The sequence below is a fragment of the Lissotriton vulgaris genome, chromosome 10 (assembly GCF_964263255.1).
Source record: "Lissotriton vulgaris chromosome 10, aLisVul1.2, whole genome shotgun sequence".
Taxonomy (NCBI): Eukaryota; Metazoa; Chordata; class Amphibia; order Caudata; family Salamandridae; genus Lissotriton; species Lissotriton vulgaris.
Window position 1 is genome coordinate 788434659 of NC_141698.1, and position 26541 is coordinate 788461199.

The 26541-nt window shown below is 41.5% G+C and overlaps 1 protein-coding gene across 2 annotated transcripts in view; it reads right to left on the reverse strand.

Moving 5' to 3' along the window:
- The window catches only part of LOC147688800 (ATP-dependent translocase ABCB1-like), a 205898-nt gene that overhangs the window by 58295 nt on the left and 121062 nt on the right, over positions 1-26541 (reverse strand). For both annotated transcript variants that reach the window (XM_086941716.1, XM_086941715.1), the window contains exons 11-17: positions 25842-25955; positions 23732-23842; positions 19662-19787; positions 14826-15029; positions 12328-12498; positions 6422-6583; positions 3370-3597 (exon numbers count right to left, since the gene is read on the reverse strand). In XM_086941716.1, coding sequence (XP_086797842.1) covers positions 3370-3597; positions 6422-6583; positions 12328-12498; positions 14826-15029; positions 19662-19787; positions 23732-23842; positions 25842-25955 — 1116 coding nt within the window. The remainder of the gene's footprint in view (positions 1-3369; positions 3598-6421; positions 6584-12327; positions 12499-14825; positions 15030-19661; positions 19788-23731; positions 23843-25841; positions 25956-26541) is intronic.

The following is a 26541-nucleotide window of genomic DNA, read 5'->3' on the forward strand; positions in this document are numbered from 1 at the left end:
CACTAGACACTACAAAGCTCAAACATGTGTAACATCGAAGCCCCACCTGAGTTGAGAAGGTGGTAAGGTTTCGGGACGCTTCATCTAGCACCAGTTGATGGTATCCAGACTGTAGGTCAAGCTTGGAGAACCAGCAGGCTCCGGCAATTTCCCCAATGAGATCACCTATGGTTGGGGTGATGTGGCGCTCCAGTTTGATTGCGGCATTAGGTAGTCGCATGTCCACACAGATCCTCACTGCACCAGGCTGCTTGGGCTTCCGCGTGACAACGATGGGAGAGACCCAGGGTGTGGGTCCCGTCACTCCCTCAATGATCCCGGTGGCCTCCAGCTTCTTAAGTTCCTCCTCTACCTGGGGTCACAGATGAAAGGCTATCCGCCGAAGCCGTAGCGCTACCGGCGGGACCGTTGGATCGATGTGTAGATGAACTTCCTTGCCCTTGAATCTTCCGATTCCCTCAAAGACTTCTGAGAACTCATCCAATAAGTGTTGGATCGACTTGTGATGCACACTGAAGGCGAACGTCACCACTCCTAAGTCTTCCGCAGCACGGCACCCTAGCAGCATGCCTTGGCCATCTTCTGTGAAGTACAAGTTGGTGGTGATAGGAGTCTCCGTCGGAGATGGACGTCTTGAAACTCCCCCTGTATTTTCAGGGGGGGTGTCTTGACCATAGGCAAACACAGTGATCACTGACGGGTACAGCTTGGGTGCTGGACTCAGCATTTGGTGAAGAGCTGACGCAATGATGTTGCTGGTAGCCCCAGTATCCACTACAGCCATGACGTCCTGGGACCCCACGCAAATGTTGCACTGCAGTAGACGTTGTGCTTTACGAGTAGCGGCGCCAATCATGTGTACCTTGTGGACTACCCGCTCTTCCTCCTCATCATCGTCCATTTCACTGGGTGTCCTTTCACCCTCGGGTAGTGCGTTGACCACCTGGGGCGGTTTGGATCTGCATACTATCTCAAAGTGGTTAAATCGCCCGTATCCCGAGCAGCTCTTCCCTTTGGCAGGACACTCTGCTGCTTGGTGTGGAGACCCACCACAGTACCCACACGTCTTTGCTTGTCCCGTAGTCACAGCACTGGCCCCTTCTTGCTCCACCTCGTCGTGGGCTTGGTCGTAACAGTGTTTACTGGTTCTGTCTTCACCTGGGCTTGGAGGGCCGCCTCCGTGTGTGCTGCAAGTGCCTTGGACAGCTCCTTGGTGCGCCCCAGGGTCAGAATGTCAGTGAGAGACTTAACGGATTCTTCTAGAATGCGTTCATGGAGTTTGACGGCGGCGCAGCCCTGGATCACTTGCCCCCTTATCTCTTACGTCTCATTTTGGAATCCGCACGTGGATGCAAGGTTCTTGAGTCTTGCGTGGTACGTGTCTAATGACTCTTCTGGAAGTTGGCCCGCCTGCCTAAATATGAACCTTTCATAGTCCTGCTTGGCCATCGGCTCAAAATGTCTGTTGGGGCATTTATTAATGTGTGGTTGTTCTTTGGCATGGCTTTTACAAGCGTCTTCATAATGTTATTTATGTCCTTGCCCCCGAGGTGCAACAGCATCGCTCTTTTCCGGTCCTTGTGAACCTTGGTGGCCTCAAAGAATATTAGCAGACGGTCCACCCAATCCTTCCACTTTGGTGCAAGCGAAGAGGGCGACCCTTCTACTATGAAGGGCTCTATGGGTGGTATGGTTGACATGGTTGGTGCTGTGGGGTTTGTGACTACTGTGTCACAGATGTGCTATGCTGGTAGCGTGGACGGCCTCTCCGCCCTCCGCTGGGCTTCTGGCCACCTGTATGTGTCAAGGCATGCGCCCTGGAGTGGTGGGTGTGTGTGGTGCCCCTTCTCTCCTGTTTATGGCGTCTGCCTCCCCTGCTGAGATCCACCTGCCGTTCTGCCCTGCGGTTGATCCTTCAAGTTTCCTTTGTGGTCCCCCAGCAAGGCTTGAGTTGATGCCTTCTGCCTTCCCTCAATCGTGCTCCACTGGGCCTTAGTAGAGGCCTTGAATTGCACTCTGCCAGTGCTAAGGCCTTAATTAAGCACACGTGGTATATTGTGCCGTGTCCTCGAGCTCCCCAGCCCTGCCGAGGTAAAGGGGGCCAAGCAGGGGTACAGTCTTGACAGGTGCTCTGCCCAGCCACACGCACTCTGCCAACAGGTAGGGCAGTGTGTCTCTCCCTCGCGGCTGTGCACAACCGATGCAGACAGCACACGCGGCAGGCGGCTTTGCAAAGAGCAGCGCAGGCGCGGGCTCACCTCTCCGGCCGTGCCGGGTCCCTCAGGCCAGTTCTGTTCCCGCACGGGATACCAGGGCTCCGCTCCAGCTGGCGGGTGGGGCACTGCAGCTCCGCACTACAGGGCACAAGCGCCGCGAGCCGTTAGAAACGCTCACGGCTGCCACTCTGCCTGATGCGAGGGCACCGAACCCTCGTCGCCAATTGTTGTGTCGTGTACCCGACTGGTACCGACACCAGGGTGACCGTGGTATAGGGCCTAGGGGCACGTTAAAGGATACACGGGAGACTGGACTGGGTTTGCTACTAGACCATACTACCATATCCGGACTGGCGTATGCTGACGTGGGTCTTACTTTTATTCATTCTACATCACGTGATCCTGACGCCACGGACGTGCCCGTTCCATCACAGGCACGACATTACAAAGGTGACATTTGCATTTCCCGTTGTCTACAGGTTACACAACACTCTAAGCTTTTAAACTTGGCCAGCTTACATTTTATGGATGTTGAGTACATGCTCATGGTGGGCACTAACCACTCTGTACTTTGTAACTGTAAAAATGGTCCAAAGGACCTGTTTACCACAAGGTAGAGGGGAAACGGCTATTCCTTTGAAATTTGCTGGAGGTCATGTGTGCATTGCAATTTCAGATTCACTTCTACAAAGACACTTGCATTCAACCTGCAGTGGATCATATGATGAATAACAACAGTCATTTTCCAGGTATAGCGTGGAGGGTATTATAGTCATTTGAAAATATTGGAACTCAAAGTGCTGCAGAGATTTGCACTCCCAAGTGCCAGCTTGAATGTCATTGCTGAAGGATGGTGCAGCGTGTGGAGGTTGCAAGTGATACTTCTAAAGTAAATGGCCTGTCACAGAATGAGACCCCAGGGCAGTGCTCTGTTTAGAACGTCATGATGGGTGAATAATAATGGCTTTGAATGTGGTGGGAATAGTGTACAGTGGCTGAGATTATTTCAAGTATTCTATCCATCACCATGTTGTTTGATGCAGTCTCAGAATCAGAACAACTGTTTTTACAAGTGTTTTTGCAAGTGCAGTCTCCACGCACATTTTAGACAGCCATGTCCTCAAGACTCATGGACTTTAACAAAGATGCATACCTCCTCTTCTGGCTCCTTTTTCTTCTGACTCTTTCTTTTTTTGGAAGACATCTTCCTACTTGATCGACGACTTGATCTCCTCCTTATGCTTTCCCGTCTAATTGCTTCTATTTCTGGTGTATCAGCGATCTCTGGAATAGCCTCGTAAGGTTCCTCTTCTTCTTCATCATCAATGTCATCATCTGTGTATTCATATTCATTTTCTTCTACCTCATGTTTTTTATGACTCTTTAAGACAAAAGAAAAAAAATCAGACAGAAGTTAGTGGAGCATACGTGAAACAATGGGATTTATACACACAAAGACCAGCTTAATTATTTGAGGCAACAATAGTGTTTCAATTGCATTACATCCCTTTTTAACTTTTTGCAAGAAATATTGTAACTGTGATCCCTCAGGAAGTGATACCATCACATCCTGCAAGGAACATGGAAATTTTGGTAGCCAGTACTCAAGACATTAAGGAAAATTACATTAACTGCATCGAGTGCACACTACTAAATATGCCTCTACACAAAGTGGTGAGGGGGCCTCAGTTTCTGCCATCTCATATATGTACAAAAGGATTATATTGAACAAAGGCCCTGTGAAGGCTGCCAACCTTTTGCACCACATAGGTTGCATAGGTCTAGTTTTCATACCTCTTGAGTTGTTTTTCACAGAGCAAACTGTAAGTTAGAGCTTACTGAACTGAATCTCAGTTAGGGTTTCCACTAGGCTGTGTTTTTTTACTTGTAGGACCAGTATTTTAGTACCCTGCCCGGTACAGAAAATAGGAAAACCACCGAAGGCAGTTATTTTTTCATTTTATCAGTACATACTAAAAATAGCACATCTAAATATACAAAAATTAAAACGTGTTCTGGAGATGCATTAAATATCCATGCCCGATAGTTAAAGTAAACCAAGAAAGCAAAACCATGTTAAAAAAGAATACGAATGATTTTATGCAAAGTCTTACTTAAGTATCAGGCTCGGCCTTTGCAAAAGCTTAAAACATGAACAAGTAGCTGGTATTTTTCTCTGGGAAAGGTGGCAATCTAATCTGGATGTATGACATTACAACGCATGCTTTTACCACACATGCTTTTACATCGCAAGTTTTACAACGCATGCCTTTACAACGCATAGTGTTGAGGGGTGCTGGATAGTGAATAGTTTAATTTACTATTCCAACTTCAGTCCCCGTGGATAGTAGGGAAGGTGTTGGATAGTAAATTAAATCTATTCCCTATCCTAGAGCGCCCCCAGCGCAATGCGTTGTAATGGTTTGCGTTGTAAAAGTTGCGATGTAAAGGCACTGCGTAGTAAAAGTTGCGTTGTAAAGGATGTTTCCCATCTAATCTCAGTGTCTATGGCCGGTCTTCCCATTTCCTGCAAGCACATTTGGTCTTTCTAACCCCCTTCCAGAATGGGAAGATTGGAGAGATCTTTCTTTGCAACTCACAATGACCCTTGTGCTGTGCAACTGAAAAGCATTCTGATACAGAGTGTAAGGTTCCTGCAGGACAAAATAAGCATACACATTTAGCACTGAGTGCAAATGCGAGTGTAAATCTACTCGTAGAAAAAAAGCCTCACAGAGTAGCATACCCTGCTTCACACCACAGGTACTCCAAGTATGTCTGCTTCAGCTTTTGGAGACAAAAAGAGTATGGAAAACAGGGAAAGAGCTGGAGATGAAGAATGGAGATAAAATATATGCAAGCAGACAGGAGGTGTACCATAGAGAAAAGAGACAGATTCAAAGAAGAAGGACTGAAATGGATCTACAAAGAAGGAGCAAGACAGAAACAGGGAAAGAAAAAAGCACAACAACGGGAGAGCAAATACATTTTTATCAGAATGGAGTTTGGAGGAGTGGAATTATATATTCTCTCACAGGATAGAAAGGGAGACACAACAGAAGTGGACAAATATGAAAAATATAAGCAAGACATAATTATAAACAAACAACTGAAAAGGGAGAAAACGGCAGCCATATGTGGCAGGTTATTGGGAATGCATGTGAAGGAAATCTGACATGTAGGAACAGGGATTGGCTTGATAGTGAAGTGCCGAACAGCTGTACTTGGGCAACAATCAGAGTCAGACTAGGGAAAAAAAAACAATTCAGCCCGGGCACTAAAATTAAAGTGGCCCCAATTAGCCAAGCAGATCGCTAAAAAAGAAGCTCACATTGTCAAATCAAGCCAGATTAGAACTTTTAAATTCAGGTTGTGTTGGAATTTTGCAAGGTGCGGGAGAGGGCATGCATTTGCGTTTACCGCAGGCAGTATTTGTGGTAATATCAGAGAAATCAACAGTGAAATCCAGCCCACTTGGCTATAAACTGTAAACGTCTGGGGCATACACTGATCTGCCAGACCAGTCCATCAAAAGATACTAGGAGATTATTGCAACTTTGTGTATCCCAAGCTGTGTGAAGCAGAAGTACGATTTCCAATCACAAAAATGCAATTGGTCTTAATGCAAACAAGGAACATTGGACCCCTTTCTCAGTTCTGAACTTTAAGATAGGAATACATGTGATGCAGGGGTTCTCTTTATATCCCTGGGCTTTTGTGTTGCCACACCAACTGCATTAACCATAGCTTAGCTGCTGAAAATACAGCCAGCCCATTCACACAGAATCGTATGGTTACCTGGGTAGGGCTTCCAGGAGCCCCAATCTGCCAAATAGCCTCAATTGTTTATGATGAAAAATGTCAAAGCTTTTATATGGTGAATGGGCCACAACCGTTGGCAACAGATCCTGGTTTCAGGATCCCAATGAGTGGGTGTAAAGTGCATCTTTTTTAGGAGAAGCAATGGAGCTGGCAGAAGCATTTCATTTGCTACCTTCCACAACCCCTAGATGCCCTCCTTAAAACATGCAATGCCATGGCCATTATAAATGAGGGGAAGGATGGACTTCACATTTAGGAGAAACCTATCTGCCAAATTACACAATGCGTTACTAAACATAGCACACTAACTCAATTCCAATAGAAGAAGACAACTATGAGCGAAAACATCAATATAGACAGATGAGATACTTCAATTGTATTACCTGCTGCATCACGAGAGAGTAGTAGACTCCTTTCTTGTTCATAAGGTCATTGTGTGACCCCTGTTCGACCACAATACCATTGTTAAATCCAGCAATGACATCAGCCGTCCTGATTGTAGAGAGACGGTGCGCAATCACAATTGTGGTGCGTCCAGCCCTAGCCTTGAAAAAAAATGAGAAGAGAGCATTTTACTCAGGAAAGTTGCATAGTGAAATATTTTCATAGCACACAGATTAGACTGCCCAAAACAGAATCATTGCCAGAGTCCTAAACATATTTTGCAGGCCCAAACTTACACTTTTCTTACTGCCATTTTCATCATCTCTCAGTACCGAACTGTAGATTTCTCAGGTAATAGAACACATGTATATTCGTGCTCTAAATTTGCGCTATTCTAGACAGTTGGGTGTCGCAAAACTGGGGCATAAGGCACTCTTAAATACTCTTCTTGGCAACTCGAGCTTATTCATGTGGAGAATGAGTGATAAAGCTATTCTCAGAGCAAAAGTACCCCAACTCATGATGTGATGGCACAATCGATGTGCCAGGCAGAGTTCACCTGCACGAGGGACAGTCCTGCACTTTGTCCACCAGTACAATTCGCCCATACCATCTACCATTGGATCTTTGTCTCATTTACTTCATTGTAAAATGTCCAAACACTTCTAAGTCTGCAGTACTACATACAAGAAATACATGAACTAAACAAAATTAATCAATATGGCCTCACTGTCACCACTGACTTCAGCTTTTAGACCACATTGAATATGTGTGTACAGTGCATTGGGCAGGTGAACAGAAGAGTCCAACGAACACTATGGCTGCAACCAATCAAAGAGATCAATGTAGATGCCTGCAGATGCTCTCTGGGTCAGAGGCAAATTGATGGGAGGTAGAATGGTCTAAGTCATGTAGGTGCCAAGTCAAGACAGTCAACTGTCTTGGGGTGCCTGCAGACCCCAATAAATAGTACATGGGACATGAATGCTAATACAATTTGTTCAATTGTGAATAGTGACACAACAGTTTTTCTCACGTGAGGAGTCAAACTGACTACAGGAATGTGCATGTCACAGGGTTGCGGGGCAACATTCAGCCATTTACAAGCCTCTTTCTGCTTGAAAATTCAGACTATGATACACTCAGTGCACAATACTGTATGTTTGTCCCATGAATCTGAAACAGCAAGATACACTGTGCCAGCAGTAAGCAATGAATGTATTGTAGGATATCCATGCATTTCTTTAATGACAGTTATGCATTTGCACATATCAAATTGTTGCTGCTTAGCGACAAGCCAGGATGATCCGTTGTTTGTGTTGTGTATTTCTGTTGAACAGTGTATTTAGGTCAATTTGAAAAACGGTGCTCGACATCGTAAACCAGGCAATGGATGCCAAAACGCGTTGATGTTTTTTCCTCAGGATACAATAAAGTTCATTTATACCTACTACACTATCACAGAGTGCTGTGCCCTTTGCCATATATACAGAGGGAACAGTCTGCATTGTTTCAGCGCTGGGTGTAGCGCATTGCACTAGCACCACCGAGGACCAGGAGCTAGTTGGCAAGATGTTGGATTTTGGATTTGGAGAACAATATAAATATATATATATATTTTAGAGTTATCTATAAGTAGTGCCCTAAGGTAACTGACTTGCACCCCCTCAATGCACAGTTTCTCATTAATAATTGCACAGAAAATGTTGCAGGGATATTATCAATGATGTCGGCGAAGATGTCATGAGTGATGTAATGTTTGGTAATTAGCAGTGCATGTTGAAGGCTCCAGTTATAGTTTCCTTAGGGCAGGGGTATAGTTACTTGGGATAACTAACTATAACTGCTGAATTTCTAAGGTTTTGTGTGTGCAAAATCTGAACCTACTTTTAACATCTCCGTAACCTTGGTTTTTTCAGTACATTACTTACATTTCTTTAATGCTATTTCCTAACTATACTATCTCTTTGTGTGAGTGTGTGAATGGATGTGCAAGTGGATGAAGGAGAGGTTGTGTGGTAGTGATTTTGTGGGTCTTGAGTGAGTGTGCAAGTGACTGTATTGGCATGTGAGTGTGTGTGTGTGTGTGTGTGTGTGTGTGTGTGTGTGTGTGTGTGTGTGTGTGTGTGTGTGTGTGTGTGTGTGTGTGTGTGTGTGTGTGTGTGTGTGATTATGTGGGTATGCAAGCTGGTGTGTGAATAAGTGAGTGGATGTGGGAGTGGCTGTGTGAGTAGCTGCATAGGTGTCTGAGTGACTGTGAGGGTATTGGTAGTGAATTTGTGGTTCTGAAGGTGGGTGTGTGATTGGCTGTTTGGGTGTATGACAGGGTGTGTGAGTATGTGAGTGGTACTCTGGGCCTCTAATTTGATGTGTGAATGACAGGGTGCATGAGTGTGAGTGGCTGAATAGATGTGTGGCTGGGCGTTTGAATGGCTGTATGGATGCGTGACTAGGTGTGTGAGTGGCTGTATGGATGTGCAACTGGTTGTGTGAGCAGCTGTATGGATGTATGAAACTGAGTGTCTGTTGCAGTATCCCTTTTAGCCTGGTTTTTGATACAGTGTACTGGGTCCCTGCTAGCTAGGTGCCCACTACCAACGTTGTTTCCCTAAAAATATACCACAATTGGCACCACCTCAGCTACCCATTTAAGTCCCTAGTGTATTGCACCCCTGATACCTAGGGCACGTGTACTTATGATGGTCCATTGAGCCTGCAGCACAAATTGTGCCACCTCAGAGACCTCTCACCAAGACCATGCAAATGCCCTTGCAGGTTGCCTTTCTTGGTACAGAGAAAACCGAAGAGTTGAAATGGCACCCAGACCTGTGTGCTATGCCCTCATACACTGCATGGCAAGCCACCCGTACTGCAGGCCTTACACTCCTAAGGCAGGGTGCACTATACTCCATGTGTGAACATATCTGCATGGGAAGATATAAGCCTACTATATCTGAGACATTCTTATGTATTGTAAATCCACAGGGAAGCCATAACTGGGCATGGGCTGAATACTGGTAATTATGTGTTTCCTAACTCCATTATGGCTTCACAGTACCCTAAGATGTTTGGTACCAATCATCCTGTCTTACAGCCTGCCCAGGCTTCCTCATATAGTGGGAGATGCCAACCACCCATCCTGCTCCACATTTGGTGGGAGGACAGGAGGGAACATTTGTTAGATTAGGAGGAGTGTCTACATTTAGCCAGAACCACCTGTAAGATGTAGCACATGACGTGAAACCCTCTCCTGAAAATCCACCATCTTGAGATGGTGGAGAAACTTCTTATCAGGGCTAGGGTGGTACCCCTTCCCACAGGCAGTGGTCATTTAGAGGGTGCAGGCACCCTAGAGGTAGGTGGCCCATGAGCTTCTATCTGTCTCCCCCGTAATGCCCCTAAATTTAGTATTTTAGGCTGCATCCCTAGACCTTAAACTGTAGATTTCATGGACAAGAAGACATGGACAAGAATACACGGACAAAGAAGAGCTGCTGCAGAAAAATTGGTGCCAAACCCTGCCTGCTGCTCCAAGAACTCAATAGTGGTTGTGCGGTCTAGTCCTAAACCTGTGCAGATTCTAAGAACCTTGGAGCTCCTCCAGCCTTCAACAAATTACCAAGAACATTCCTTGGAGTGAAGATATCACTCCCCTGCACTCTGCAGGCACCGATCTTACTATGTCCAGTTTGCTGAGGTGCTGTTCCTCTATGACTCCAATGCAACATCTGCATGCACCAAAAGAGGCACACCAGCCCAGCAGGGTCAGATCAGTCTCCTCACCAAGTTTGGAAACACCAGGACCTACCAGAGCTGCACCGTACCAATACCCGGGGTACTGCACCCCCTTCAGCAAACAGGGAGACAAAGAGTCCATTCTGGACTCCAATGAATCCAGAGGCAAGCACCCAACAAGTGACATAAAGACCTCTGAGACCCACATCCTGAGTGGCCCAGCTGTTCCAAAATCGCCTCTCCAAGTTGCCTGCTCCTGACTGTGAGGACTTCGACGCATGGCGCCCGGCTGACCTATCTGCTCTACACCCAACCCGACCAGCCCCACTAATGATGACCCAACTGTGCTCCTATGGGCCTGAGACCCTTGTGAACCCCCCTTTCAGTGGGACTCCCCAGACTTACCTCTAACCCTCTGAAAGTACCTACTGTAGATCAAAGTTCTTGGTCTAAAAAATTGCATAAAAATCAAGACTATTTTTATAAATCTCGGATTGATTCTTTAGCGTGTGTCTCATTTATTGCCTCTGAGTGCAACAAATGCTTAGCACTACCCTCCGTAGGCCTAACTGCTCGCCCACACTACCACAAGTAGAGTGTTAGTAATATCTACTTTTGCCTCTATAAACCAATAAGGGATCAACTGAACTCTCTGCAGAGTGTACTTCACTTGAGTACACTATATAGAGAGCCAGCTTCCTACAATGGATGTGTGACTAGGTGTGTGAGTGGTTGTGGGAGTGAGGGTGTCTGTGAGAGTGTGTGTGTGTGTGTGTGTGTCTGTGAGTGGCTGTATGTGTATTTCACACAAGAGCCACATAGAGTGCCACATTGGATCTGCGGATCCCCTCGTGCCAAAAATACAATGTTTTGGGGAAAATGTCTTGCCCATGAGCAAAAATTTTGATGGAGTCCCATGGGGTTAGGATACGTCTATCCTGACCCCTTTTATCCTATTTCTCCTCAGGAACAGCCATAACTTTTCTCTCAGGGTGCGGCCAGCCAATCATGGCAGTACTGTTGGAGGTATACATAAATCTTTTTTTTCAACAGATTTACATCAAATTACAAAAAGCACTCTTTCTGTACAAAGATCTAGCTTTCTGTCAAATTTGGTGTGATTTTGTTCGATGGTTTATGCTGTAGTCATGCCTAAAATCCCTATGGGAAATTGGATGGGGGAAACACATTTTGGGAGCACCCTTTTTCTCAGTACCCACTTGATGAATCACCCTGAAACTTTTAAGACAGCAGTTAAAGTGGCAAACAAGTTTTGGAAACTTTCGTGAAGATTCGTCAAACAGCTTCAAAGTTATTAACAAAATACAAAAAACTACATATTTGGAAACTAGGTTCTAACTAGAGAGAGCGAGGGATACAGAGAGAGCATTATATGCCACAATGCGTTTAAAATAAGGACTTGACTCAAAAATATTTACTGACTTTTTCTTTAAAAATACTTTTGACAATTTTTAGACCTGAATAAAGAAACCAATATAGCTCAGAAGGTTAACTGTATTATATTGATGTTAAAGAGTGTCAAGCACATGACTGCTTTAGGTTGAAAAACACCGAATTGTCTCTACTAGACTAGTATGTATACAGATTTGTTGATTAATACAGTCATTGGGAAGAGAAAAAACATACTAGCAATCTGATTACTTTTCAGTGCAGGGGGGCTTGTAAGTCTTTCAATGACTTCGGAAGAGCATAGATAAAGCAATTTGTAATACAAGTTTTCTCTTATTATTTAGGACGATGAAATTCTGACCCTAGAGATTGAAACATGTCACATGTAGACTCTACACCGATGTCAGCAGTGAGAGATTAACTAGTAAACCCTCTTGTGAGCTTTGATAATAATTTCAAAATGCCCAATATGTTGTCTTTGTAGCAATGTTATTTATTGACACAGTTTCTTTAGTAATATGCACTCAAATATCTTGCAACTGTGCAGACCTTATATTAAGTTATGACCAGTTCTCAGCTGGTTACCTCTGTAGATCAGCACAAACTAAATGATTGTGAGGAAGATCAGTAGTATGTAATCTCTAACTAAATGCTCTCTACAAAGGATTGTAATGCTGCTGATTCTACCAAATGTCACATGACATCTCAAAAAATAAAAATACACTGCAGAAAAAGATTTGTGAAATTACACTAATGGTACCTTATCCAGAGCAGCTTGTACAATGGCTTCGCTCTGAGTGTCAAGAGCCGATGTTGCTTCATCCAGGAGCAGGATCTTTGGGTTCCTCACCAAAGCGCGGGCAATAGCGATTCTCTGCTTCTGCCCTCCACTCAGCTGTGCTCCTCTTTCACCCACCATTGTGTTGAATTTCTGTGACAAATTCAGTTTCATCAAAATGTCACAAAACGGCTCCCACCAACACAAACATCCACGCACCATTATAAATAGTTAATCTCAATATATACAGTAAGTTTATCAATGATGTGAAACATTTGATAATAGGAAGATTTCTAGGATAGGCAAATGACTCTTATCATAAGCATTCTTCAGGTGTTGCCATAGCCATTCCACCCTCTTAGCTTAATCACTATCTGAAAAAGTCCTTTTTAGATTAGCAGCATGTAGATGTATCTTGTGAGAAATTTTTGAAAATCTGGCAGGATAACAGATTTCCAGGGGAAAATGTGGGGCACATCTGGCATACTGCTTTGAAAGTATGTTTTGCATCTTGGAGTAACAGAGTTGACCAGTGGAAGAATATTACTGGAAAATGGTTTCCAGTTTTGGCACTGAAACATAGCGCATGGCAGCATTCATAGGGAGTCCAACATAAGGCCCGATTTGGATGTCAGACAGAAATCCATCCTATAGTCTGTCGGAAGCTTTCCCCCCAACATCTAGGGTTTTCCTCCGACCACCGTATTAGGACGATGGTGGTCAGAGGGAAACCCACAGCGGGATTTCACTCCTTTTCCAAGTGGCTCAAAGAGCCCACCGGGAAAGGAGTGGAATCTTAATCCCTTAAATAATGGCGGAGCAAGCCTCGGCTCCACTGTCGGGATTACAATGTCGGTTTCAGACAGCCTTTCCATGCCGACCTTTCTGACATAGAAAGGCTGCCAGAAAGTGACTTTTGGGGTCCCTAGCAGGGCCCCCTTTTCCCTCTGGCCCTCCGCTATGCAGTCTGAAGGGAACCTACGGTGCCCCCCCCAAACATACTTGCACTGTGTGGCAGGCATCGTGAGGTGCCTGCCACACAGTGCAGAGGTGTTTTCAAATATGCATTTTTCAAAGGAAGCTTGTGCTGTGTGCCTTTTCCGCCCATCACACAAGCTTCCATTGAACAATGGATGTTTGCACCTGCCCTATGGGCTAATAATAGAGTAATCTATACTAAATAAACTGCGCATGATATAGTTTTGCACCATCATAAGTCAAGGGGAATAGTGCCATGGGCAGAGCCTTCCCATACCCATTATCTGAAACTACATTCTTCTGAGGTAGGAAAGTCCACACGACTCAGTATGCTCCGCCTTCATCTATGGTATTACATCATGGAGCACTTGGCATAACAGTACTCCCATGATGTGCCTTTGAAAGTGGTAGTCTTCGCATTACCAACACAGGGTGCTTCCTGTTACCTTCACTAGTGTATGGTGAGTGCCACACTCTCTGAGCTAGTTCTGAGGAACCCTCAGTTGCTGGGTACAACATGTGTATTCAGTAGTGCAGATGCATGGGGTGAAGAAACTATGGGTGCAGCCTGTTTCTATAGGATATTATAAAGCTGTTTCTATAGTAGATGGTGAGTGCCATACTCTCAGAGCTAGTTCTGAGGAACCCTCAGTTGCTTGGTGCACAGGTACAACATGTATATTCAATAGTGCAGATGCATGGGGTGAAGAAACTATGGGTGCAGTCTGTTTCTATAGGATATTATAAAGGTGTGTGGGATCTCTTGAACCCTTCTAAATGCTCCCTCAGCATGATAGCAAGATTTAAACAAACTCATTGTGTTTAAAACATTTGTTTCTGTAGCCTGTTTGGCACAGTCCGCGCTCCATAGAGGAAAATATATAACCAGATGACCTCTCCATCCATCGTTGGAAATGCCCTCCCCTTAAGTTCCCTCAAACGAAAAAATAATATGCTTCCCATCTGCCCTCATCAAAACCCTCCACTCACACGTCTCCAATACCAAAAAATTACCTGAAGTCCTACTCCCTCCCACACCACCCTCTAAGCATCATCTCCCCCTTCTTGCCCAAACATGTGCTTCATTCTCTTACATTAGGAGAGCTGATGCTACTTTAAAACTCGTTCTGTGAAAGCCAGTCGCCAGTGCAACCTACTGTTTCCTGTAATCAAGGCTCTGTGGAGATCCAAGGCTTACAAGGAGATTATAGTTAATAGCACAGAGGAGTAGATTACATTTCCCCACCTCCTTTGTGTTTGTAGAGACCAAAGGAAAGTAGCAGATTGGCATCCTCCGAGCGCGAACCTCAGGATTCAGTTCTTTGCTGCGCTGAGGTTGGGCAGGAAATAAATGTGTCTCAAAAACTAATGTTGTGGACAATGTCTATACATAACAAATATACAAGTGGTTTAGAGTTTTAAGTGACTTAGTGAAATATTTGTCTTAATCAGAGCTACATAGGAGAATATTACAGTATTAAAACATAAGAATGTCTGCTTACATCTGGTAGTTTGGAAATGAAGTCATAAGCATTGGCTTCTTTAGTTGCTTGTTCAATTTCACCATCAGTTACATCTTCTCTTCCATAGCGAATGTTCTCTGCTATTGTGGTGCCGAAAAGGACAGGTTCCTGGCTTACAACTCCAATGTTTTCTCTCAGCCACTTAACGTTGAGGGTTCGAATATCATGGCCATCCACTGTGACCTAAAATATCAGACACAAAAAAATCAGTTCAAATAGCTTTAAAATAGAATAAACTAAACAGCATTATGGTTACTATGTTAACCCATTGTTCTTTTTTAGGTGCCTGCTACATTAATCCCACATATTGGCACAAATAATGGCAAAACCCAGAGTTCTTTTGATGTTGAACTAAAAAAGAATGACAGAAACTAATTATGATATTACTTATAATCCTTGAGAATGGTGGTAGTTGCTTCAACATTTAGGTCTGATTTCCATCTGCTCACTGCAATTACACTCTCTAGCTACGCCTGCTTCTTATTTAGGATATTTATTGGTCATAATCTTGCAAATTTCGCATCCATCAGTTCTTTTACACTGTCTTCATATATGGTGGGTAGCTTGAGGTTCGAATTTCTTCTGCTATTTTGACAACTTTTATCTGTATTGCAAAGAAAAGTAGAATTCTAGTCCATTTAATGGCTTTTAGTGGGTGAACCTATATCTTAAGAAAGGTGCATCACTGACAGCAATGTACCAGTGCATTGGTATGAATTCTGGTCTGAAGTACAAGATGAAAGTTCATACTTTGTGGTAGTAAAAGCATAACCACTTGTTCTGAGACTTACAACCATAGTAAGGGGTGATCAAAGTTCTCAAATAACTTCTCACAATTGTCATGAATAGGATTACTACATGTAATTTCTAGAAGTATTTTCATGTGGCTTTTCACTTTGCATACCATTTTACCCTGAGGGGGAAGAAATAGCTTCAAAACTTTCAATAAGTTTCAACGTCTTGAGAAAAACAATTTTAAAGTTTGCTTATGGGACGATGGCACATCCATTTTCAGCACCAGTTTGCAAGGGAAAACTACAAAAAAAACACAAAGCACTCCATGCAACACTGGTAAAACAATATATGGGATCTACAAGACACTTTGTTTGCATAATATAAAAACTTTGCACCTTCCTAGAATTTGTGCCATTTGGATGCTAAAAGTGATAGTACTATTATATAAAGATTATGTGAATTGGAGCCTAGCCCTAATGAGTATTAATCTTACAAACAACCTGGTAGTAAAGAATTATGCAGTTGTTATTATCTCAAATAAAAAAGAGTTTAGACTCAGTACTAAAGCATCAAATGAGTTGATCTCTTAAACAGTCCACCTTTTTAAATTATGTAAGTAATAAGTAAGCAGTGTCATGCTTTGATTGTGCCACATTTTGAAAGTTGAATTACACAAAATATAGCTTCAAAAGGAACAATTTATGATCATCAATTACAAATGCCAACGAAAGAATAAATCAAAGAGGGGGTAGTGCAAAATATAAAAAAAGACAATAGATATTATTGAATAACCAAAAGATGTTTATATCTACAAAGCTAAATTTCAGGCATGAGGAAGGAACCACAGAGGTAATCTTTACTTTTTTTGCTTATGTACCCCCGATTACTTTACAATTATTCATATATATATTCATATGATTTATAAGGCATTATAGAATTATGTGGAAGTACAGACACAGTAATATTGAATGATGTCAAATGAAAGAATTAACAGGTGAGGCCTGCCCTTTTCAGAATAATTAGAAAAGTGCATTTGAGCTGGGCACAGACCAGTGCTTAATTTGAGCTGATGGTTTCCAGTGTGCGGCACTGGCACGTAATTGTCAACATCAACACTTATCAGACCCTCCATGATTTTGCGGCTTTGAGTGTTAAATTTCACTGCAAAAAAAGCAAAATTTGCAGTCCAAAACCTCAAAATTCACTGCATTTTTGCAGTGAGGGAAGAATGTGACTGCCACAAAAATACAGAAGGCTTGTGCTCTGTCACTGTTGGAGACTGTGCTATGTCACAGTCTGTAACTTTTCAGAGTCTCCAGCAGCACAAAGCCTGCAACCGGAGGGTGTCTGATACCAAAGAGAGCAGATTACAATATGAAACCTGCTCTTTTTGGCATCAGACAACAGTTGCGTGGAGGGCAGCAGGGGTGAAAGGCTGAGTGGGGTGGTGGTGGCAGCAGAGAAGGTTGACGGTAGGTAAAAAAAACACAATAGGAGACGTGGGGGTTTAGGGGTTAGTCCACAGGGGACACAAGCGTGTGAGGCGGCAGGCTAACTGCTCAGGAGGGCTTTAGCTGCATTCAAAGGCATACAGCAGAGGCATTTAACACCTCTGCTGCCTGCTGGCTTGTTGCTCACCCTCTCTTTACTGCCTCAGTGGCAGCATATGGCCAGTAAAAACAGGGTGAACAGCATTTTTTTTTTAAAACATATTTTGCGAGCACTTTTGTAAAAATGGCTGCATTTTTACAAAAGTGCCAATTTCGCGATTTCTTTGCAAATCCTGAAATAGTGAAATCCAGTGGGGTCAGACTTATGATGATTTGCCACATGGTGATGCTGTTAGTTTAATTTAGAAAATGGCACATGAACGGTTGTTTGTTAATTCAATATACCTTAAAAATAACTGATACCCTGCCTCCCAAGCCATCCTTATAGCTTTGGGGGTCTGGAATAGGCTGAATTGTCACACTTGGAGAAGTGTGATGCTCAGTAATGGTGTTGGAACTGTCACATGCAGTGCTGGCAGGTGCAATGGGTGGTGCAAGCTGCAGTGGCCTCCCGACAAGGGCCCCAGCATTTTTTCTTTTTACAAAGTAAGTACTGGTACAGAAACGTTACAGGCGGAAGGCTAAGATCGAGCAAGCAGAAGGTGTAAACATCCTTCATGAATGCTACAGGCAGGCATCTCATAGAGTCTGGTCTAATCAGCTTGCCGGAGACACAAAAGCTACTGATGATAGATATAAACATTGACCTTCTTCAAGGAGAACTATAGGTCTGTTCTACTAAATTATGTAGTTGTGAGCCCAACTTAGAAATTTATACGGGCCCTTTTGGTTCTAAAACCGCTTTGAAAGAAGCAAGAAGGGAGGGGTTGGAGAACAGAGACTAGTTCCATCAAAATTTTTGTTTATGAGTACTTTTTATTGCCATTGTTTTGTTTATTTTTAGCGTTACAACTATTCACATTATAAGCACCAAGATAGGACGTTAATTAAAAATAAATCATAAAACATATTCCTAGTGCGGAATCTTGAGAATGTCTATTCATGGTGAAAAGAGATTCAGGATTCACTTATAATTACAGCGCCTGGTTTAATGGTATTCATTTTATTACCATTTCTGTCTGTGTTTATCCATATTTATTTTTTGCCCATTTTATCTGTATTTATCCATATTTGTTTTGTGTTTTTGTATAAATGTAGTTGTAAAACTGTACATTTCCATATTTATTTAAATGATATAAGCGCACTCATACTTTGATGTCTGACTAGTTTTAGCTAATTAAATTGCCAATTATTACATAATAGTACATCTACTGGCAAATATTGGCATTATACCACAAATGTATGTTGACATATGCAGTTATTTAAAGAAATTTCATCTTGTTTTCTAATTTCCCATGATGTCCATCTGCTCGGCTGTGGGGCTATAATTCATGTAAGACACCACCTAGAGTTACTTAAAAGAAGTACATTTTCTGTATTTATCCACTTTAAAAAACAAATGCAGACAGAAAACACATAGTTTTCTGTCTGTATTTATCTGTAAAAATCCGTTAAAACGGAAAACAGGGAGCCTTACTTATAATCCTGTCCCACAGGAGTGGAAGTTACCCAGAATGCATCACTCTCTTGTAATTGTTTGGTGGTTCATGGGCTACAGATCACCAGGATTTCTCTCCAATTGGTAAGTTGCCATTGATATTGCTCTTCACCAGGGTCTACAAACCCAAATCACAGATTTTGTATGAAGACTACAAAAAGTGAACACTACAATATAATAAGGACATATGCCTCAGTATATAATATGTACAGTAAACAAAACATTAGCTGACTGAACATATATTAAACAAAGCGTATGCCACATTAACCATTAAAACACTAGACAAATTAAGAACATAACATTAAACAGTCCAAAAAAGCTGGTGACTCTGCCCACTCTCAATTACTTTGTGGGACAATCATTGGAACAGAGATGGTATGCTACTGATTTCTGTTCCAGAGAGCAACCATAAAATGCCACCAAAAGTCATCAAGCTAAAAGAACATGTATACCAAAAGTGGTTAACTGAGGCAACAGCCATATATACTACACATGTCAAGTACAATTAAGGGTGAAGTATCAAAAAAATTAAAACCTTCTGCTCGCAGAATAAATCACTTTTAAGAACAGAACATGACATCATACTACTTTCATAAATAATATGGACCGGTTGATTGTGGAACCAAAAGCTTCTAGTTCAGAAAAGAAAGGGAACTGCTATATATATATTCCACCTGCCAGATACAGTTACGTGTGAAGTATCTGGAAACTCAACCATCTGCAGGCAGGACAAACCACTTTAAGGGATCGTAGACTACTTTCATGAACCATATGGGCCAAGTGATTGTAAAACACTTTACACACACTTCTTTATGTTATGTGCATACATATATCTATGATGTATTCTAATTAAATGAAAGTTCTGTATTATTTTGCTAGAAAAAAGTACTTCTTAGGTATATGGTCATGAGCAGATGATGTCACATTACTTGCACAGCTCTCTCCATGATCTTGATGAAAATCAATTCTTACCACCCCTTGAAGAGGATCATAGAATCTCTGCAGAAGTTGAATTGTAGTACTTTTCCCACATCCACTGGCCCCGACAAGAGCAATAGTCTTTCCAGTCTCTACTGTCAGGTTCAAGCCTTTCAGAATCTAAAAAGAATAACTTGGTGTTACCTGCACTGTATATATTCATGGTAGTCAAATACCACTGTTTAAGTTACTTTAGTTACACAAAATGAAGAGAGTGCTGCTGATGAAGTCACTTGTTAATTTGTGCAGTTGGTGGAGGTTAAAATGGGATCAATACAAAAGTCAGTAGCACAATAGTGATCAACTTGTTAGGTTATATAAAAGATCAAATGATCTACAACTACAAAAATGTTTCCCTAACATGTTCTACTATTTTAGACATTGATCCTATAGGATTACTCTTTTCGGAAATTATTTCCATAAATCAATCGAAATTAGCTCCGCTGAGGATACATAAAATAACAACCTATCTGGACCCATCAGTACAGAAAATAAAAAAATTCTTAATCACTGGGGCAAAAATAATTTAAAGCTATTGATTGCAGCTTCATTACTGCATTAAAGCAGTGACCTTAATGAATGTTTACATTTTGCAGATGTTCACCCCTTAAGTACATTGTACTTGGGTGGCAGATCTCTACACATATTAAATTGAGTGAAAGGGCAAGCCAGCTATTGTCTAAACTCTGTATTAAAGATTGGACAGGTGCATAATGTGTGAACAAGTGTTTGATTTATAATGCAAAGTTCGCATTTGCTTCTGTTTCGACATGGGGCCCATTCTGGCAAAAAGTCTGTAATTGTCAGGACAAACCTCAGATGCATTAGATTTTGTCTTAAAATATACTGATTAGGTGTCTGCAAGATGTTTATGTGTGAATACTTTTTTGTACGAGTAGATGACCATCCAATCAGAACTTCTTTTTCTTAGGTGTATTTTTTTCTTCATACAAGGGTTTACAATTAATCTAAAAACTATAAATGATAATGTTGTGTTCCAAAGCTCATGGATGTTCAGAAAGGCTAAGGCAGAATTTGAATTTCTTCTCTAAGGACTTACCTTTGCTGATCTCTTTCCGTACATAATATTTATATGTTCATTTTTCAGTTTAAAACATATTTTTTATGCAGATTTCAACATGTACAAGTATTAGGTCATACTCCATTCTGATCTGTGCCAGACAAGTTGAATGTAGAAGCGTAAACTGAAGCCCATAGGTACTGCACTATGGGAGATAAAGACACCTTGCATGTTTTCCTGGAAAGGCCTCTGTATCATATGCTAATGAAGGGATTATCCTAGCTTTTGCAACCACAAGTACTGGCACAAGAGAGGGATTTCTAATTAGCCTTCCTAGAGAGTTCTGGCAAAAAATAATTAATTTGCCTTTTGGTTTTAATGGATGTGAGTTGTTAATGAAAGATAAATCTTCTATCGAAGCAAATGTCTAGATATTTAGAACATATGTCTTTCATACTCTTTAAAATGTTTGTCCAACTACCATAAGCCATATTTGCAAACCTTTTTGCCAAAGATTACAAATTTGGTTTTATCAAGATTAATACCCATGTGATCAGTCTTACAAAAGGCATTTAAGACGTCTACTAACATTTGGACGCCAGTTGTAATAATATTTATAACAATAATATCAGCATACTTAAAGGACGTTGTGTTCGTTGGCAATTTTGGGAGGATTTGGATTTGCAGTATCAAGTTGGCCACTTGAATTAGTGATCTATACATTAAAAATAAGAGGAGCAAGTGCACACCCATGCTTAAGCCCTATGCTTGTTTAGATCTTTAAGGAAACATTTTTATTTGAGCCCAGAATTTGGCCACTTAAATCATCGTTCAATAGACTGAAAATAAGAGAGGCAAGTACAAACCCTTGCTTAAGATCGCTGCTTGTACAGATATTTAAGGATACTTTTCTATTTGACCCTAGAATGAGGTTGACCCATGGGTTTCTGTAAAGCATCCAAATGGCAAGAAGAAACAGTGTGGGTGAGGCCCATTGGTTTAATTTTTGTGTTCAATGGTTTCTATGTGATTGCATGCCTAAATAAAATCAACAAAACATGCAGATTTTTACTTCATATAGCTTTTTGACTATGAATGAAAGAGACAAAATGTTATCAGTCATACATGCAGCTTGTTGAAAATCAGTCTGGTTGAACTGAACAAAATACATATGATGGACATCTTTCAATAAAATTGGCCTCAATATCTAATAGGGTTAAGTCTATTTTACCCTTTTTTTGTGTAGTGGCTGTAAGATTGAATTGTGGCAGGAGCCCGCTATGATTTTTGTTTGTAGGTAGTGTGAGAAGAGAGGAAAATAAGTATTCCCAATGTCATATTTAAAATGAATGCAAACACAAGGAGATGATGGACGGAGTACTGCAACTTTTCAGACACTCACCCCAGTCACAGATCTGGGTTGAATCTATCATAATTTTTTAGCTCACTTCACCACCCCAGTTCAGACAAAGCTAAATGCAAATCAGTCTTGACCTTGTGCCACATGGGAACAATCCAGCCCGAACTGCCAAGCCAGGTCTTCCCTGGACCGTAAACAAGCATCCTGTGACCAGTTTTGGGATAACACCCCTCATCAGCCAGGCTAGCTTGAATCCAGTGGCAAAGAGAGCAAGGGGCCCACGTCTGGGCATACCCTGCCAGCTTAGGGCAAACAAAGCAAACACAAGGAGATGATGGATGATGGACGGAGGGATAAAACTTTCCAGACATTCACCCTGTCACATATCTGGGTTGAATCCATCATCATTCTTTAGCTCACTTTGCCACCCCAGTTCAGACATAGCTATAAGCAAATCAGTCTTGACCCTGTGCCTCATGGAAACAGTCCAGCCCGAACTGCCAAGCCATGTCTTCCTTGGACCAGAAACAAGCATCCTTGGACCGGTTTGGTGGTAACACCCCTCATCAGCCAGGGTAGCTTGAACACAGTGGCAAAGTGAGAAAAGGGCTCACGTTTGGGCATACCCTGCCAACTTAGGGTGAACAAAGCAAACACAAGGAGATGATGGACTGAGTGCTGAAACTTATCAGACACTAGCCCGAGTCACAGATCTGGGATGAATTAAACTTCATTGCATATAGTTGTGTCTGAACTGTGTGTCGAAGTGAGCTAAAGAATGATGATGGATTCAACCCAGAAACTGTGACTGGGGGAGAGTGTTTGAAAAGTTTTAGCACACCGTCCATCATCTCCTTGCGTTTGCTTAGACCGCCCTAAATTGGCAAGTTATTCCCAGACGTGGGTCCATTGCTCACTTTGCCACTGGATTCAAGCTAGCCTGGCTGATGAGGTGTGTCACCCCGAAATCGGTCCCAGGATGCTTGTTTCCGGTCCAAAGAAGACATGGATTGGCAGTTCGGGCTGGACTGTTCCCATGAGGCACAAGGTCAAGACTGATTTACATATAGCTGTGTATGAACTGGTGTGGCGAAGTGAGCTAAAGAATGATGATGGATTCAACTTAGGATCTGGGACTGTAGGTGAGTGTTTGAAAAGTTTCAGCACTCTGTCCATCATCTCCTTGTGTTTGCTATATTTAAAAAGGATGGCAAGCACACCTTTTGGACTTAGTGTCCCATTGTATCGGCTTCTTTGAAGCCCTTCATGGCTGCCAATGGATGATATTTCCAGGATGCTTGTTATTTGCTGGTGATAATCCCAAGATTGGCAAAATACTTCTCCTACACAGAGTACCAAAAGAAGCCTCTTTTCATTCCAGAATATAACAGCCTAAAATGTCCTTTGGTCTTTATTTGAATTTCCCTTAAACATTTCTGCCCACTGAATAACAGCACTTTGAATGAATACAATTTAATGAGATGTATTACTCAGTCAATAAGCCCTCCTGGGGCTGTCAAATAGTACATTACATGCCATTTTCTAACTATTAGCGGAAAATCAATAGTAGAGATGTATGAGCAATGTTGTGTACATGGCAATGGGATATTAACTGACTATTTCTACTTCATATGTTAGTAATGTTGATATATACAGATGCTTGAATTTAGAGCACTAACTTACTTGAACATCAGGCCTACTAGGGTATGAAAAATGGATGTCTTGGAACTCCATCCGTCCAACCAACCTATCCGGCTTGAATCCATCTTTAGAGCCACTGTCAATTAAACGTTGCTGAAAAACAGATATTTATTCTATTGGTTAATAACATAGTTGAGAGCACTACAAATCAACTACTGGTAAAGGAGTCCCTCCAAGTTCATATTTGCATCATTGGAAAATACTATGTTCTCTCCACCTCTGATTTACAGCCACAAATAATGTATTCATGTTACACTGGTAAGACTTTTGACCTGAAACAATGTACATTCAGGCAACACATGTAGAATAGTATATTCACCTCTAAATGGATGGTGGGGACATGAAATACAACATCATAGGGAGTCAGAAGTAAGGAGTTTGTAGTTATAGAACAAATGGCATTATGTTGTGGGGGTAGGAGATTGGGAGTAGGAGGTTAACAGTGCTGCCATTGCCAAAGTTGTAGCACCTTTTGTTTACACATTTAAACAGGATGTTATGGCTATCAAGTGATCCATGCAATCATGCGATTCATCATAGAGTGGGCTTTCCAATAAACTATCATTAAGAATGTATCAACAAATTAGTACAAAATATGGTTTGAAACCTTGGACTCCTCAACTCAGTTAAAGTAATTAGGAGCCGTTTGATGGAGCAATAGAGTGGGGGCCTATACTACATATTTAAAAAGGTTTCTGGTGCCCCATTCAAGAGTAAATATAATGTAGCTTATCTTTGATCATCATCCTTCATGCAACATAACCAGCATAATATGCAAAAAAATCCAAGTATGAGCAATGTAAATGTTATTTTGTTTTGAAAGTGCACATGTATGCTAAGGTGGTCGAAATGCAACTCTAATGCAACTGAATGGCCTTCCTGAAACCAAATTTATTCCAGAAGGTATCATCATGTATAAATTCTATTTTAATAAAAAATAATATCATTCTCTACGCCCTTTTGGTTGTGTCTTTTGGCTCAAAATATTTGTACAACTATGTTTGCTCTTAATACACTCTTGCTATACAAATAAATATCATTTGGTACAGGAATTTTATTTAAATATGGCATACCAAAAACTGATATACAAATGTCCTGCTCACTATACAGTCATTGTCAAATTGTGTACTGAAACTGAAATTTCATAATGTCAAATGTATTCAATGTTCAAAGTCTCCGTCACAAGTTGAGGTAAATGAGAAATGTAAATAAGAACTTCATTTGAACCACCATTCAAAATGGCGAGCTTCAATTCATTGTGCATCCACTGAAATAATTATTGCATACTCTAGATGACTGAGAAGCACTTTAAATTTCGGCATAGAAGCAAATATAAGTGCATGCTTCCTTAGAAATATTGATGAATTATTGTTATTGTGTAGGAAGACTACCTATAGAATTCAGCCATGATTTGATTGATTTCATTGCTTGATTTTAAGTAAGTACTCTAGAAGTCCAGCTATTAATTACAATAGCCAATATTTCATGCAGATTTTCAGACCTTCTAGGTGTTTTCAAAGGTTTGTTGTTGAAATAGTCTAGTCCACTAAGAGTTAAACCCAGGAAAGAAATGTTGCTTATACAGTGCATAAACCGACAGGACTGATTATTATTACACATCAGAAGTTGTTCATTATGAACTTCTTAGTTTGAATGTCTTTGGTTTTATTGGAGTAAAAACTAAAATAGTGCCAGGGAATGTACTCTGTTTGCGGAGCTTTAAAGGGTGTTTCACTGTGTGGATTGGTCAAATGATGTGGGATATGCTTTGTAGCAACAACATTATACATCGTCATGCAACATTAAATGTCAGGCAATGTCTTGTAAACCATCTAATGTTTTAAACATAAGTGCTGTTTTTACTTAGTTTATAAAAAATATTAATAATTTGTTAGGCAGTACCACAATGAATGTAAAAGGTAAATCGGAAACAAAATGATCCATTTATGTCTTAAGAAAGTGCTTTGGTGCAAGGCTAATGTTAGAAGCTGCTATACCAATGATAACATATAAATCACTCAAGTAAAATAAAATAGGTCTGCACATCATATAAAAATACAATGCAAATCAAATAGTGCCATTCTTGCCGTACCTTTTTTATAATCTTGTACACCTCATATGCAGCGCCCCGAGCATTGGCAATACTTTCCAAATTAGGGGAAGCTTGTCCTAATGAGAAGGCACCAATCATAACCGCAAAGAAAACCTAAGTATGAAAAAAGGACACCAGTTACAAAACAGTTATAATGGTTTAAATGATCAGATTCAGGTATGAAAGATTTAGTGGTACTAATATGCTCTAAAGTCCTTACAGGAATGTTCATAATGACAAATAGTCTAACATTGATCATTGCCTGCTCAGCAATTGACCATTGATGTGAAAGTATGCCACAGACAGAAACTGTCAAGAAAGTAAGGGTCCATGGTAGGGGTGTCTAACAACGGTATCAACGCCACATGTATAACCACAAACAACATATGGACGCTCCATTTCATTTAATTGCATATATATGTGTTGTAGCAAGCCTGAATATCTTGTAGTGATATAGCCCCATCAGGACCACTTTGGACCCACCTTTTCTATGGAGATCTAGTCAAAGGTGGGAAGTTGGGCCAAATTTTAACCAAGTAGCCTCACATTAGTTAATGTGCTATTGTTAATACGTTCTGCGTGTCTTGAAGTGGAACAATGTATTGCTAACTGGTTTGTGATTTTTTTTTATGGAATTCATGCAATGACTTTTGAGTGGGGAAGCGTGGCAGTGGTGGCCAAACATTTTTCAGAGTGGGGA